This window comes from Mobula hypostoma, chromosome 16, assembly GCF_963921235.1.
Source record: "Mobula hypostoma chromosome 16, sMobHyp1.1, whole genome shotgun sequence".
NCBI lineage: Eukaryota > Metazoa > Chordata > Chondrichthyes > Myliobatiformes > Myliobatidae > Mobula > Mobula hypostoma.
In genome coordinates, this window is record NC_086112.1 from 64,247,044 (window position 1) to 64,262,954 (window position 15,911).

General features: G+C 40.1%; 1 protein-coding gene across 2 annotated transcripts in view; it reads left to right on the top strand.

Annotated features, from left to right (window-relative positions):
- Positions 1–15,651, top strand: part of LOC134357442 (tudor domain-containing protein 7-like) — a 126,981-nt gene extending 111,330 nt beyond the window's left edge. For both annotated transcript variants that reach the window (XM_063069026.1, XM_063069027.1), the window contains exons 16-17: positions 6,670–6,830; positions 11,241–15,651. In XM_063069026.1, the coding sequence (XP_062925096.1) occupies positions 6,670–6,830; positions 11,241–11,461 (382 nt within the window). In that variant the 3' untranslated portion in view covers positions 11,462–15,651. The remainder of the gene's footprint in view (positions 1–6,669; positions 6,831–11,240) is intronic.
- Positions 15,652–15,911: the final 260 nt, after the last annotated feature.

The window sequence follows — 15,911 nt, forward strand, 5'->3', positions numbered from 1 at the left end:
GTGCTCTGGAATGTAGGATATTACCAGGGGAAGCCTTTAGCATTGGAACAGAAAAAGTTCTCATGTTCCCAGCACAATTTGTTATTTTCACAGTGTCCTACCCAGAGAAGTCATCTTTCCAAGTACTGGGACAAGCAAGATATAGGGAGCTATCTTTCCTCATAATTGCTAATTTTATTGTGTTGTATATCAAGTTGACAGCCAAAAGGTCTCCTTCCATGCTGTTTCTTTCTGAAAGTTCCCTTAATCTGTTCAATGCCTTTTCAAGAAGCAATACAGCTCATAACTAACTTAAGGGGGAGAAAACTTTTTTTTTTGCTAATAAATGTTGTGACCGTCAATGAAAGCAGCCGGAGAGAGCTGTTGGTAGTATAAAAGTCTTTATTCAGCACATACAAGCTGACGGTATTTGGAGTCACTCTGGAAAGAAGCTCCCTGACCCAACATTACATCACATTTTTATCTGCTATTTCTATAGTTACAATGCATTCATAATGCTTCCTTTGAAATACATATAACTTTCAAACCACTTAGATCTTCATATCAACACTCCAGACACCAAAAGTGAATGCTATGAGCTGCATTCATGCATATGCAGACATCTCAGATGAATGGATGTTTCCTGGTTTGTAATCGACCCCAGTCTGCAGCTCCAGGAAGACCATTATTCTGAGCTGCATTTTAAATTCAATCTGCAATCCAGATTCAGATCTAAAGACTGGTTGCTGTTGAAATTAATACTTACAATATTCTATAACTCCAAAATACACCCTGACAATGATAAATCTACATTCTCTGGAGGTTAGTGACCTACTCCAGCGCACGAACATAAGAATGTAAGTAAATAGAAGCAGGAGTAGGCTACTTTAAACTTATCTCATATTTGATATGACTCATCTCTGCTGGATTTATTCATTTTTTTGTGCAAGTTCTCTTTTGCTTTCAATTCCTCAATCTTTCAAATAATTATTTATCTTGACATTTTAAAAGATCTAGCTGCTACCACCATTTGGGGCTGGCAGGGAATTCCAGAAATTTACGATCTTCTGAGAGAAGAAATTGCTACATCCTCCAGTTTTAAATAACAAATTTCTTATTTTGTAGATGTCTTGTTCCTGATTCCAACTGGGGAGAACATCTCAACATTTATTCAGTCAGGCCCCTTCTAAACTTGAAGCTATCCAAAAATTGTTTAGCCCCTCGATAGGATAATCCTCTCATTGTATGAATATATTTTATGAACCTTCTTTGGACTGACTCTAATGACGTAATATTCCTTTTGAGGTAAAGGTCCAAACAAAAGCATAGTACTCCAGGTTTGGCCTCATCAACACACAGCACTGTACAAGTTCTCCCAATTCTTAAAGTATACCCTCTTCCCAATTATGGTTTCCTTTTTTTTTCTCTCTTCTCATTCATATGTTAGTCCTGTTGTTACATTTTTGTGACTTGTGGCCTAGAGCTAGGTCCCACTGAACTTCACTCATTTGTAGTCTCTTTCCATTTAGTTGATCCAAGTTTTTGATTCCTTTTACCAAAATGGATTACCTCACACTTCCTCATACTCAACTCCATTTGCCAGTTCATCTTCCAGCCATTCAAAGCATCCTCAGAGTTAGAATCAGGTTTATTATCACTGATGTATGCTGTGAAATTTTTGATTTACAGATTAGGGTGCAATACAAAAAATATAATGCACATTACAATAAGAAATATACACTTTAAAAAAATAAATAAGTAGTGCAAAAATAGTGAGCTAGTGTTCATGAGTATATTAACCTTTCAGAGATTTGATGGTGGAGGGGAAGAAATGGTTCCTGAACATTGAGTGTGTGTCTTCAGACTCCTGTTCTTCTTCCCTGATGCTCGTAATGAGCATGTCCAGGGTGATGGGAGTCCTTAATATTGGATGCTATCTTTTTGAACCAACAATGTTTAAAGATGTCCTCTATGCTGGGAGGCTGGTGCCCTTGATGGAGCTGGCTGAGTTTACAAGTTTCTGCAGCTTTTTATGATCCTGTGGATTGGCCCCTCCATCCCAGACAGACAGTGATGCAACCACTTGGAATGTTCTCCATAGTATATCTGTAGAAATTCACTAGCGCCTTTGGTGACATACTAAATCTGCTGAAGCTCCTAATGAAATACAGCTGGTGCTGTGCCTTCTTCACAATTGCATCATTCTGTTGTACTGAGGATAGATCTTCTGAGCTGTTGACACCCAGGAACTTGAACCGCTCACTCTTTCCACTGCTGATCCTTCGATGAGGTCTGATGTGTGTTCCCTTGACTTTCCTTTTCTGAAGTGAACAATTAATTACCTAATCATATGGACATCAAGTACAAGGTTGTTTTAGCGACACCACACAACCAGCTGATCTATCTCACTCCAGTACGACTCCTCATTACCAGCTAAGATTCTGCAGACAACAGTTGTATCATTAGTGAATTTATAGATGGCATTTGTTCTGTCATGGAGTCATGGGTGTAGAGAGAGTAGTGCAGTGGACTAAGTACACGTCCTTGAGGTGCAACTGTGCAAGGAGGTGATGTTATTTCTAATCCACACTGACTGTGGTCTCTCAATGAGAAAGTTGAGGATCCAGTTGCAAAGGCAGGTATAGAGGCCTTGATTTTGATTAGTACTGAGGGGATGATAATGTTGAGCTGTAATCCATTGTCCATTAGGTTCAAGGTTGAGTAACCGTAGAACACAACAGCACAGAAATGTGCGGCCATCTAGTTCATGCCGAGCCACTAATCTGCCTCGTCCCATCAAACTGCACCCGAGCCATAGTCCTCCATACTTCTCCCATCCTTGTACCTATCCAATTTTCTCTTAGATGTTGAAATCAACCCTGCGTCCACCACTTGCACTGGCAGCTCGTTCCATGCTCTAACCACCCTCTGAGTGAAGTTCTCATGTTCTCCTTGAACATTTCACCTCTCAACCTTCACCCTCTAGCTGTAGTCTCACTAAATTGCAGTGGAAAAAGCCTGCTTGCATTTACCCTTTTTAGTTTTGTAAACCTCTATCAAATCTCCCATCAACTTTCTACATTGATAAAGTCCTAACAACCTTTTCAACCTTTCCCTATAACTCTGGTTCTCAAATTCCAGCAACATCCTTGTAGATTTTCTCTGCACTCTTTCAATCTTATATACATCTTTCCTGTAGGTAGGTGAACAAGACTGGACACTATATTCCAAATTAGGCCTCTCAGACGTCTTATACAATTACAATATAACATTCAACTCCTATATTAGGTACATTTATTTATGAAGGCCAGTGAACCAAAAGCTTTCTTTACACTTCTGTCTATCTGTGAGGCTACTTTCATGAAATTGTGGATCTGTATTCCCAGATCACTTTATTCTACCGCATTCTTCAGTGCCCTATATTTCACCAAGTATGACCTATCCTGCTTGGTCCTCCCAAAGTTCAACACCTCATACTTGTCTGCATTAAAATTCATCTGCTATTTTTCAGCCCATTTTCACCAGCTGATCCAGATCCGGCTCCAAACCCTGATAGCTTTCCTTGGTGTCCACTACATCCCCAACCTTGGTGTCATCCTTAAATTTGCTGATCCAGTTTCCCACATTATCGTCCAGATCATTGATCTAGATGAGAAACAACAATGCATCCAGCACCGATCCCTGCGGCACTCCCCTAGTCACAGGACTCCAGTCAGAGAGACAACCATGTATAAGCCAATGTCTAATGCAATTTACTCCCTCATCTTGAGTGGTAAATGACTGAACCTTGACCAACCCCCCTCATGAGACCTTGTCAACGGCCTTGCTAAAGTCCATATAGACAACATCCACTACCTTTCCTTCATCTTTTCTGGTGATTTCCTTGAAAACTCCATAAGATTAGTTAGACACAACCTACCATGCATAAAGCCACGTTAACTATCCTTAATCAGTCCATGTCTATCCAAACACTTGTATATCCAATCCCTTAGAATGCCTTGCAGTAACTTACCCATTACTGATGTCAGGCTCACCAGCCTAAAATTCCCTGGCTTACTCTTGGAACCTTTCTTAAACAACAGGACAACATTAGCTATCCTCCAATCCTCTGGCACCTCACCCGTGGGTAAAGATGTTTTATATATCTGCTAGGGCACCTACAATTTCTGCACTAGGATACCACAGGGCCTGAGGGAATACCTTGTCAGGTCCTGGGGATTTGATTTATCCATCCTAATTTGTCTCAAGGCAACGAGCAGCATCACCTCTGTAATCTGTATAGGGTCCATGTTGTTGTTACCACATTGCCTCACTTATATAGACTGTGTGTCCGTCTGCCAAGTATTACAGATGCAAAAAATCCGTTTCAGATCTTCCCCATTTCTTTCAGGTCCACGGATAAATTACCACTCTGATCTTCCAGAGGACCAATTTTGTCCCTTGCTATCCTTTTGCTCTTAATATCTGTGGAAGCCCTTGGGATTCTCCTTCACCTACCCTGCCAGAGCAACTTATGCTGCCTTTTAGCCCTACCCATTTCCTCAAAAGTTCTGCATTTCTTATACTCAAGTACCCCATTTGTTCCTGCCGGCCTATACCTGCTGTGCACCTCATTTTTCTTAACCAGGTCCTCAAAAACCAAGCTTCCCTAAACCTGTTATCCTTGCCTTTTGTAAAAAAAAAGACAGGAAGATACAAAACTTTGTACTCAAAATTTCACCTATCAAGCAAACCTTTTCCAGAAAACAATTTGTCCCAATCCACACTTGGCAGATCCTTTCTGATGCCATTAAAATTGGCCCTTCTCCAGTTTGGAATCTCAACCCAAGGACCAGACCTATCTTTTTGCATATTTACTTTGAAGCTAATGGCATGATCACTAGATGCAAAGTATTCCCCTACAAACTTCTGTCACCTAACCCGTTTCATTCCCTAATAGGAGATCTAGTATCACACTCTCTCTAGTTCGGACTTCCTATATACCGATTAAGAAAACTTTCCGGAACATATTTAACAAGCTCTATGCTATCCACCCCTTTTATAACACAAGGGTCCTAGTCAATGTATGGAAAGTTGAAATCAGTTAGTAGCACAGCCTTGTGTTTCTTGCAACAGTCTGCGATCTTTCTACAAATTTGCTCCTCTAAGTCCCATGTACTGTTGGGTGGTCTGTAATATAATCCCATTAACGTGGTCATATCTTTCTTATTCCTTTGTTCTACTTTTAAAGCCTTACCAGACGAGTTCTCTAGCCTATCCTAACTGAGCAGTGCCGTGGCAGTTTCCCTGCCTGGTAATGCCATCTCACCTGCTCTGTCATGACTAAAACAACCATTGAGCTGCCAGTCATTCTTCTCTTGTCTGCGTCATAATTCCACGTGCTGTTTCATGCCCTAAGCTCATCTGCCTTTCCTACAACACCCCTTGCATTGAAACAATTACAGCTCAGAGCAACAGTCCCACCATGCTCGACCTTTTGATTCCTAACTCTTAAAAGCTAGTGAGATAGCTTCCACTGTAGACCTGTTGTGGCAGTCGGCAAATTGCTGTGGATCCATGTCCTTGCTGAGGCAGGAGTTACTTTTAGCCATGATCAAGCTCTCAAAGCGCTTCATTACAGTGGATGTGAATAAGCTGGGTGATGGTTCATTGGGGCAACTCGCCCTTCTCTTGAGCACTGGTATTATTGAAGCCTATCTATTGTAAATAGATCCAATCTATTCCTTTGCAGACTCAGTGCCCGTGCCACCTATTTTTGAATCATCAGCAAGTTTGGGAAAGTTGCATTTCATTCCCTCCTCCAGACCATTAATGTAAATGGCAAATATATGAAGGCCAAGAGCCCATCACTGGGGTGATCACTATTTGCATGTTTCCAACCTGAAATTTATTTCATTTGGAATGAAGGGGATCTGTTTATTCTAACTTTATTTTCTATGTGAGAACCAGTTTAACAATCCACATTAACACCCTTCCTTCAATACCTTGAGCTCTTCATTTAAGCACTAACCTCTTGTGTGACACCCTGTCAAATGCCTTTTGGAAATCTAAATGCATGATATCTACAGGTTCCCTCCAACTCTCCCTGTAAATTTTGAGGGAAAAAAAATAAGATTATTTGCCCTTTCTAAAATCCTTGGGTCCTGATAACTTGTTTACCTTTTTTCCTCTGCCTTCTTCAGTCCTTTTTTTTCTCTCTGTGATTAGATTTGAACAAGTTCTTCCCTGGTACTGTGTTTTTCACATTGGCCCTGGAGTAATGCTGTTTCGTTTGCCTGTATTTATGACCTACTTAATGCTTACAGCATTTTCTGTTTTTATTTCAGGTTTCCAGCATCTGCAGTATTTGTTTTTATCCTCAATAAGCATTAACCTGCTTTGTGCTTGTATGGGGTTTTATCTTAAAACTTGGACATTATGATATGACTGCCTTCAACTGGTCACTTTATCAAATTACTTTTGTTTCTTAAGCATAGTTTAATAACATTCCTCAAAGGAAATGGGAAAATATGTTTTGAATGGCCTCTGTGATTCTGTCCTTGTATCACTGTTCAAGTGAATTAGTTATTTATTTGTGAGGGTTGAGGAACAGTACTGAATGATTAGAAAACCGCATTGAAATTTAGGGAACTATTTCTGCTTCTATAACTTTATTACTTTATGCTAGTTACTTTTTTTTTGTAATTAAAGATGGTATCGTGTGCTGGTGAAAGGGATTCTTACAAATGGTTTGGTGTCTGTGTATCAATTGGATTATGGCCGGCATGAGCTGGTGAGCTGTAGGAAGGTGCAGGCACTAATGTCGCAATTCCGTCAGTTGCCTTTCCAAGCCATTACTGCGCAGTTGGCAGGTGAGTGAAGAGTGTATATGTTGCTGTGTTCAGCCCTATAGTGGTTTAAATTGCAAAAGGTGCTTCTCATTGGGTGCCATACATTTCCTGATGTGTACAGGGAATGCTGACCCCTTTGTTTTGTGTCCACCATTTCTTGAACTGAAATTGTAAGTGAATAATATTTTTTAAATTTTAAACCAGTTTAAGATTGGTGTTCATTGTATTTTAGATGTTTGATTAAAGAAAAATTGCAATGTATGAAGAAAATGTAACCAAGTTGAATGCAAATGCATTGTTTTCATAATGAGTGGAAATTATTGCAGTAATTACCTGTCACTGTAATAGTGTTCCATAGCCCCCCTACCCCCAAAGCAGAATGTAAATTTAAGGAAATCTAATAATGTGATGACTAGGATAATAGCCTCATTTAAACACTAAAATTCTACAAAGTGGACATTGTCTAGAGATGAGTTCTAGGTCTTTTTATTTTATATTTTCTTTCAACTGGTGTTGATAATGTTTATAATGTGCAGATGTTAAAATTAATACTTGAAAATTAAGTTTGACATTGTATTTGCTTTTTTTCATATAACTTTTCAGCAGTAAATTGAACAATTCTGTATAATTCACATTGCACCTAACTAGAAAATCACTGAATTTTTGTTGGCCAGACATTATTTAGAAACATAGAAAACCTGCAGCACAATACAGGCCCTTCGGCCCACAAAGCTGTGCCTAACATATCCTTACCTTAGAACTACCTAGGCTTACCCATAGCCCTCTATTTTTCTAAGCTCCATGTACCTATCCAGGAGTCTCTTACAAGACCCTATAGTTTCCACCTCCAACACTGCTGCTGGCAGCCCATTCCACACACTCACCACTCTTTATGTAAAAAAAACAACTTACCCCTGACATATAACTCCTATGTACCTACTTCCAAGCACCTTAAAACTACGCCCTCTCGTGCTAACCATTTCAGCCCTGGGAAAAAGCCTCTGTCTATCCACATGGCCAATGCCTCTCATTATCTTGTACACCTCTATCAGGTCACCTCTCATCCTCCGTCGCTCCAAGGAGAAAAAGCCATTTGCTCAACCTATTCTCATAAGGCATGCTCCCCAATCCAGGCAACATCCTTGTAAATCTCCTCTGCACCCTTTCTATGGTTTTCACGCCCTTTCTGTAGTGAGGCGACCAGAATTGAGCACAGTACCCCAAATGGGGTCTGACGAGGCTCCTATATAGCTGCAACATTACCTCTCGGCTCTTAAACGCAATCCCACGATTGATGAAGGTCAATGCACCGTATGCCGCCTTAACCACAGAGTCAACCAGCGTAGCAGCTTTGAGTGTCCTATGGACTCAGACCCCAAAATCCCTCTGATCCTCCACACTGCCAAGAGTCTTATCATTAATGCTATATTCTGCCATCATATTTGACCGACCAAAATGAACCACCTCACACTTATCTGGGTTGAATTCCATTTGCCACTTCTCAGCCCAGTTTAGCATTCTATCAATGTCCCGTTGTAACCGCTGACAGCCCTCCACACTATCCACAACACCCCCAACCTTTGTGTCATCAGCAAATTTACTAACCCACCCCTCCACTTCCTCATCCAGGTCATTTATAAAAATCACAAAGAGTGGGGGTCACAGAACAGATCCCTGAGGCACACCACTGGTCACCGGCCTCTATGCAGTATATGACCCGTCTACAATCACTCTTTGCCTTCTGTGGTCAGGCCAGTTGTGGATCCACAAAGCAATGTCCCCTTGGATCCCATGCTGCCTTACTTTCTCAATAAACCTTGCATGAGGTACCTTACCAAATGCCTTGGTAAAATCCATATACACTACACCTACGACTTTACCTTCATCAATGCGTTTAGTCACATCCTCAAAAAATTCAATCAGGCTCGTAAGGCACGACCTGCCTTTGACAAAGCCATGCTGACTATTCCTAATCATATTATGCCTCCCCAAATGTTCATAAATCCTGCCTCTCAGGATCATTTCCATATGCTTAGCAACCACTGAAGTAAGACTCCCTGGTCTATAATTTCCTACTCCCTTTCTTGAATAAGGGAACATCTACAACCCTCCAATCCTCTGGAACCTCTCCTGTCCTCATGGTTGCAAAGATCATTGCCAGAGGCTCAGCAATCTCCTCCCTCGCTTCCCACAGTAGCCTGGGGTAGATCCTGTCCAGTGCCAGTCCGGTCCCGGTAACATCAAAATTGATGCTTTCCAAAAGCTCCAGCACATCCTCTTCCTTAATATCTACATGCTCAAGCTTTTCAGTCAGTCCATGCAAGTCATCCCTGCAATCGCCAAGATCCTTTTCCATAGTGAATACTGAAGCAAAGTATTCATTAAGTACCTCTGCCATCTCCTCCGGTTCCATACACACTTTTCCACAGTCACAATTGATTGGTGCTATTCTCTCACGTCTTATCGTCTTGCTCTTTTCTTAATCATTGACCCTTGTGATGCCACTTAACTCAATTAGTCCTGTGCAGGCTCTTTGAAAAGATCAATCCAGTTCTTCCTCCACCCCCATCCCCTGTCTTGATCTTCACCTGCTGCTCTGCAAAAGTGTCTTTTGTGATTCCATCTGCACTGTTGCCTTCCAGCATTGTGTAACCCTAGCCACAATGACTTGTCATATTTGAAAAAGAATGTCTCCTCAAATTGCTTCTCCCCTCACTTTTGCCACTGCCAGTCTTTTTTTTGGGCGGGGGGGGGGGAAGGTGGATATGGGCTGGTACTTAGTTTCCATCCCAAACTGTCTTTGATAAAGATGTGATGAATAGCTGCAGGCCTCCTGGTGAAGGCATGAGATGTTAGGGATGTGGAGTTTCAGGACTTGTACTTAATGGTAATGAAGGACTGTTGAGAAAATATGAAGTCAGAATCATGTGTAATTTGGACTGGAACCTGCAGGGGGTGGTGTTTCTACTGTCCTTGTTGATGCAGATTGTGGAATTGGGTAGTGCTGTCAGAGAACCTATGTAAATAAACCCAGTGCATTTTGTTGATAGTAGCCATGGTGCATTGCTGGTGCGGAGAATAAATGTTTAGGGTGGTTGGTGGGTTGGCTGTCAGTGGACTGCTTTGCCTTGGGTGGTGTTGAGCTTTCTGAAAGCTGTTGTAGCTGAACGGATGATCTTGGCACATGGAGAGTATTGCTTCAGTCCTAATGTACTCTGTAGTTGACAGAAAGGCCTTGTCAGGAGGTGTATCACTTGCTGCAGCAGATAGAGCCTCTGACAGCTCTTGCAGCCATATTATTGATGTGCCTTGTTTAGTTGAGTGTTTGGTCAATGGTAACCCCTCCACCCATCCCCTCCTCTCTCCCCACCCACAGCCGGGATATTGATAGTGGGGTCTTGGCTTTGAATGTCAAGGGTATGTGGTTATCTCCTGATGGAGATGGTTGTGCCAAGAATTTTTTGGTATAAATGTTGCTTGCTATTTATTATCAATACATAGAATATCTGAAAGTTGTGTAAGTCTTATTGCATGCACCATGGATTTCATTATTTACTATGGAACTATAAATGAATTTGAAAGTTGCAAAATTGTTAACAAACATCCCACCTTGACCTAATGATGGAAAGATAATTGAAGCACTTGATGTGCTGGGCTGGATGATTGACCGCCAACAAACACTTTCATTTTCCTGGCCCACTTTAACTTTATCGGAACCATTCCATCTTGAAGGTGCTTTAAAATTACCTTGTAATTAAAAGTTAATAAGATCTAGTTGCTGTTGTCTCTCCATGTGGCTGTGTTCCTTATCTCAGGTGTAAACTCAATGAAGATTTTTAAGTCGTGTGACACCCAGAATCTTAAGCAGTCATTAATAATAACAAAATCTTACTCTTTTTGTACTTCATGCTGCTATAAATAAGGCTAAGAAATGCTTAGCCTTGAGAAAATGAAAGTAAGAATCTAATGTACTTTAGCAACATGAGTCAGAAGTATCCATCTTGTTCTTAATACCTTTGAGGTAGACAATTTCACAGATGCATGTGCCTCTGAATAAAGATATTTCTCATTTCCAACCTCAGGATAAAAGGGCGTACCAATTTAAAACTAAGTTCCATAGTTCCAGACACTGGTAGAGTGAAAGTCTCTCACTTTCTCAATCCCTCTAGGAATCTCATGAGATCACTTCATGCTTGTAAACTCCAGTAAGCATAAGTAGGCTTTAATTATTGTACCACAATGTTGACTGAAGGTGAGTATACTGATAGTTAACCCCTAGGTTATATTTCTAGTTTTACTTTGAAAAGTGAGAGAGAATTTGGAATTAAGTTTAACAAAGTTGAGTTTCTTGATATTTAGTTTTTTTCTGGGAAAAGTTGAGTTTTACGAAACTAGTTTTAATAAATGTTGTTTTGGGTCATTATTTTGCAGGTGTGAAATGTGAACAGTGGCCAGAGGAAGCTTCGATTGTCTTCCGGAACCATGTTGAGAGGAAGCCTCTAGTGGCCCAAATACAGACTGTTCAGGGGAATGTAAATTCCTGGGATCGGAAAGTAGTGACTTACCTGGTGGATACATCCCTTCCTGATACAGATGTCTGGATACATGATCTGCTGACAGAATATCTTGCAGAGCTGTCAAATGTTGCATAATCATTGATTACCTTAACATTTTCAAAGTTTAATTTCTGACCATTAGCAATAACTGATGTGAGAGCACAACACATAATCTGGTTTGCTGTTATTTACAAAGGGTTCAAAATAACTTGAATGGTATGTTGGCGATATAAAGATTTGAAAGCCTCATGCTTTTACTGTAAAAATACATAACAATGATTTGTTTGTTCTTTGGACTACTGAAGAAATCTGTTTATTAGAAAATGTGCCATTGATTTGCCATCAGCCTTTGCCTTTGGTCGTGTATTTGACATGAAGAGTTGCGTAGGAATAAAGAAACCAATTAACCAGTCTTCTGGTAATTTATTTACTTGTGCAATGCAATGGTGTTTGGGTTCAATATACTAATTGGAAAAACTTTCTCACAAGGTGGTTGAGCTAAAAAATTTCAAAGTAAATTTTATTAGCAAAATACATATGTCACCATATACAATCTTGAGATTCATTTTCTTGTGGGCATACTCAGCAAATCTATAGAATAATATTATAACTGGATCATTGAAATTAAAGGGAGAGGAACCTGATATTTTATGTATTTCTTAATCCCTGATTCACTGGGGTGGGATTGGCTGAGTGTAGATAGCTTTTTTTGTGAGCTGGGTAAAAGCTCAAACCTAAATGTGCTTATTGAGAATAGCTTGCGGTTCAAATTTATTTTTATGGTGTTGGATAATACATCTACAAAGAAGTCAGCTGAACTTAAAGTGAGCATTTTAATGCTATTTTATTCATGAAGAGATTGTGTTGTGATGCCACATCAAATCGTAATGGTACATGTAAATATTGAAATCATTATTCATACAGTGTATTTATATCAGAATCAGTTGCCTACATTTACAAATAATGGAATATTTTATTTTTCAAGACCATTCAATAATTTTGCTAGGTTTAAATGAGACTCTAAATTGGAGAAAGGCCAATTTTGATAACATTAGAACAGATCTGGCAGGTGTGGATTAGAATAGGTTGTTTTCTTCTTGGTAAGTGGGAGTTCTTAAAATATTGAGTGTACAAAATTTCCTGTTAGAATAAATGGCAATGCTAACAGCTTTAGGATCCCTTTGGTTTTTGAGGGATTTCTGAGGTTCTGGTTAAGAAGTGGGGTGCATACCAGGTGTAGGCAGTTAGGATTAAATGAGATGCTTGAGTACAATAAATGCAAGGGAAATTTATGCAGGGTGGTTTATAAAAAAAAGAACATGGAGTTAGTCTGGCAGACACGATGAAAGAGAATCCCAAGAACTAATATAGCTATATTAAGGGAAAGCGGTAACAAAGGACAGAATTTGTCCATGTGAAGATCAATGAGGCCATCTATGCGTGGTGCTAAAAGAGATGGGAGAGGTAATTTTATTTTCATCTGTATTTACTTGAGACAAACACAGGGTCTATAGAATTAAGGCAGAACAGTAGTGAGGTCATAAACTATATCAGGATTACAGGAGAAGAAGTGCTTGCTGTCTTGAGGTAAATTAGGGTGGATTAATCAATCCCCAGGGCCTAACAAGGTGTTCCTCGCACCTTGTGGGAGGCTACTGCAGAAATTGCAGGAACCCAGGAGGAGGTATTTAAAACGTCCTTGGCCAAGATGAAGTGCAGAAGGACTGGAGAATAACAAATGATGTTCTGTTGTTCAAGAAAACCTCTTAAGGAAAGTCAAGAAATTACAGGCCGGTGAGCCTAATGACAGTAGAGGGTTAATTAATGTGAGGTATTCTGAGGAATATGATATACAGCTTATTTGGATAGATTAGGGACCTGCTCAGGAATAGTCAATATGGCTTTGTGCGTGGTAGGTCATGTCTAACCAACCTTGAGTTTTTTGAGGAGGTTGCGAGAAAGGTTGATCAAGAAAAGTTGGTGAATATCGTCTTGGACTTCAGCTAGGTTCTTGACAAAGTCTCGCATGGGAGGCTGGTTCAGAAGGTTCAGCCACTTGTCTTCTCCCATGAAGCCAATTTACTATGTACTTCATCCTGAATGCCAAGTGGTGATCTGACTGGAGGCCTGTGACTAGTGTTGTGCTGCTGCAGGGATTGGTGCTACATCTGTTGTGGTTTATCGTGTCTTTTAATAATGTGGTAAACTGGATCAGCAACTTTGCAGGTGACACCAAGATTTGGATGTAGTGGATAGTAAGAAAGGCAACAAAGCTTGCAGCAGGATCTGGACCAACTGGAAAAATGGGCTGCAAAATGACATGGAATTTAATGTAAGGAGTTGCATTTTGGCAGGACAAACCCTGGCTAGGACTTGGACAGTGAATGGTTGGGTACTGAGGTGTGTTGCCCAAAAACGAAAAAAATAATTCAGTCTTCCCCAACCAGAAACCCTGGATGAACAATGAAATCCGCAATCTGTTAAAAGCCAGATCAGAGGCATTTGAGTCTGTCGACCAGGTAATTTACAAGAGGTACAGGTACAATCTCTGGAAAGCCATCTCACGGGTGAAGTGGCAATTCCAGACTAACCTATCAATGAAGGATGTTCAAGCAACAGACACAAAATGCTGGTGGAACGCAGCAGGCCAGGCAGCATCTGTAGGAAGAAGTGCAGTCGACATTTCGTGTCAAGACCCTTTGTCAGGACTAATGGAAAAAAGAGTAAGAGATTTGAGAGAGGGAGACCTGAAATGATAGGAGAAGACAGGAGCTGGGAAGTTGTGTCATCTTTAACTTTCTGCCTTTTGGAAATCAGGTCATCTTTTACTCGCTTAGCTTTTCACAGTAACAGAAATTTTGACTGGAGTGCCCAAACTTTTGCCTGCCACTGGATATCAGCTAGTTGAGTGGTGTAGCAACAGCCCTGCACTCAGCGTCAGTATGACCAAAGAGCTGATTGTGGACTTGAAAGGGTAGGATGAGGGATCACAAACCAATCCTTATAGGTCAGAAGTGGAGAGAGCGAGAGAAATTGAAATTAAGCTCTTGGGTGTCAAGATCTGAGGATATAACCTGGTCCCAACATTTGAATACAACCATAAAGAAGGTAAGACAGCAGCTAGATTTCATTAGGAGTTTGAAGAAAATTGGTTTATCACCTAAGACATTCAAACTTCTACAGACGTACTGTGGAGAGCATTCAGATAGGCTGTATCACTGTCTGGTGTGGCAGTGGGGGGGGAGGTGGGAGCTACTGCATAGGATCGAAATAAGCTACAGAAAGTTGTAAAATTAGTTAGCTCTATCTTGGGTACGAGCCTCTGCAGTATCCAAGACAACTTCAAGGAGAGGTGCCTCGGAAAGGTAGCATCCATCATTAAGGACCCCCATCACCCAAGATATGTTCTCTTCCACTGTCACCATCAGGTAGGAGGTACAGAAGCCTGATTCAGGAACAGCTTCTTCCCCTCTACCATCCAATTTCTAAAAGGACATTTAACCCATGAATACTATATCACTTATTATTTCTGTTTTTGCACTATTTTTAATTTAACTATTTAATACACACTTATTGCAATCTACTGATTTGTTTTTCTGTATCATGTATTGCATTGTATTGCTACCACTGAGTTAACAAGTTTCACGACATGCTTTTGAAATTAAACGTGATTCTGATTAAAGGAGATGTTTGAAGTTAATTACCAATAGCTACAAGGTACTTGCCATACTTAAATATTTCATCTTGCAAACACTGAGATTGCACATAAGTAAAAATTGTATCCTCACGTTTGGAACCAGTGATGCAGATAAATGATTTTTTTTATTAAAATCTGTTAATTAGCCAATCATCTCTGCATGGTAGCACACTACGCCCAAGGTCATAATCTTTTCGGGGCAGTAAATTTTTAAGTGCCTTATCAATCACTTCTGGAAATCCATTTGCAACATAACAACCACAGTTTCCCTTTATTTCTCCTGCTTGTTACATCGTCAAAAAGCACACTAATTAAAATTTGTTGAACATCATGCACAAAATGGAGCAGGTAATAAAGAAGTAATGCTTTGGGCCAAGACCCTTCATTAGAACACCAGCATTTTGTGTGTATTAATCCAAATATCCAGCATCTTCAATCTCTTGTCTCCAAACTGATTCTGCTTGCTTGTATTATGATCATTCTAAGTCTTGTTTTTGGTGTCTTTGTTATGGCAACCATACCATAATACCTTGGAGATTATGGACTTTGATATGTTTAAGATGAAACTTAATTGCCTCCTTTTTGTTAACCTTCCTTGTTCCAATAAATTAAAAACTAATTTTGAGCTTGACCTGAACATCCTGTTTAAATATTTTGTTATACAAGTTTTTCTATGCATCACTCAAATTCCTACGATTGTTGGATTGCCATTGTTCACTAAGTGGACAAAAGTATTTTAACACGTAAAATTGGTTTATTCCACTGCATTGATATCAGGTTTAGTATCTTAAGACCAGCCTTTTATTCCTGGAATCATTTTCATGAACCTCCTTTAAACTTTCTCCATTT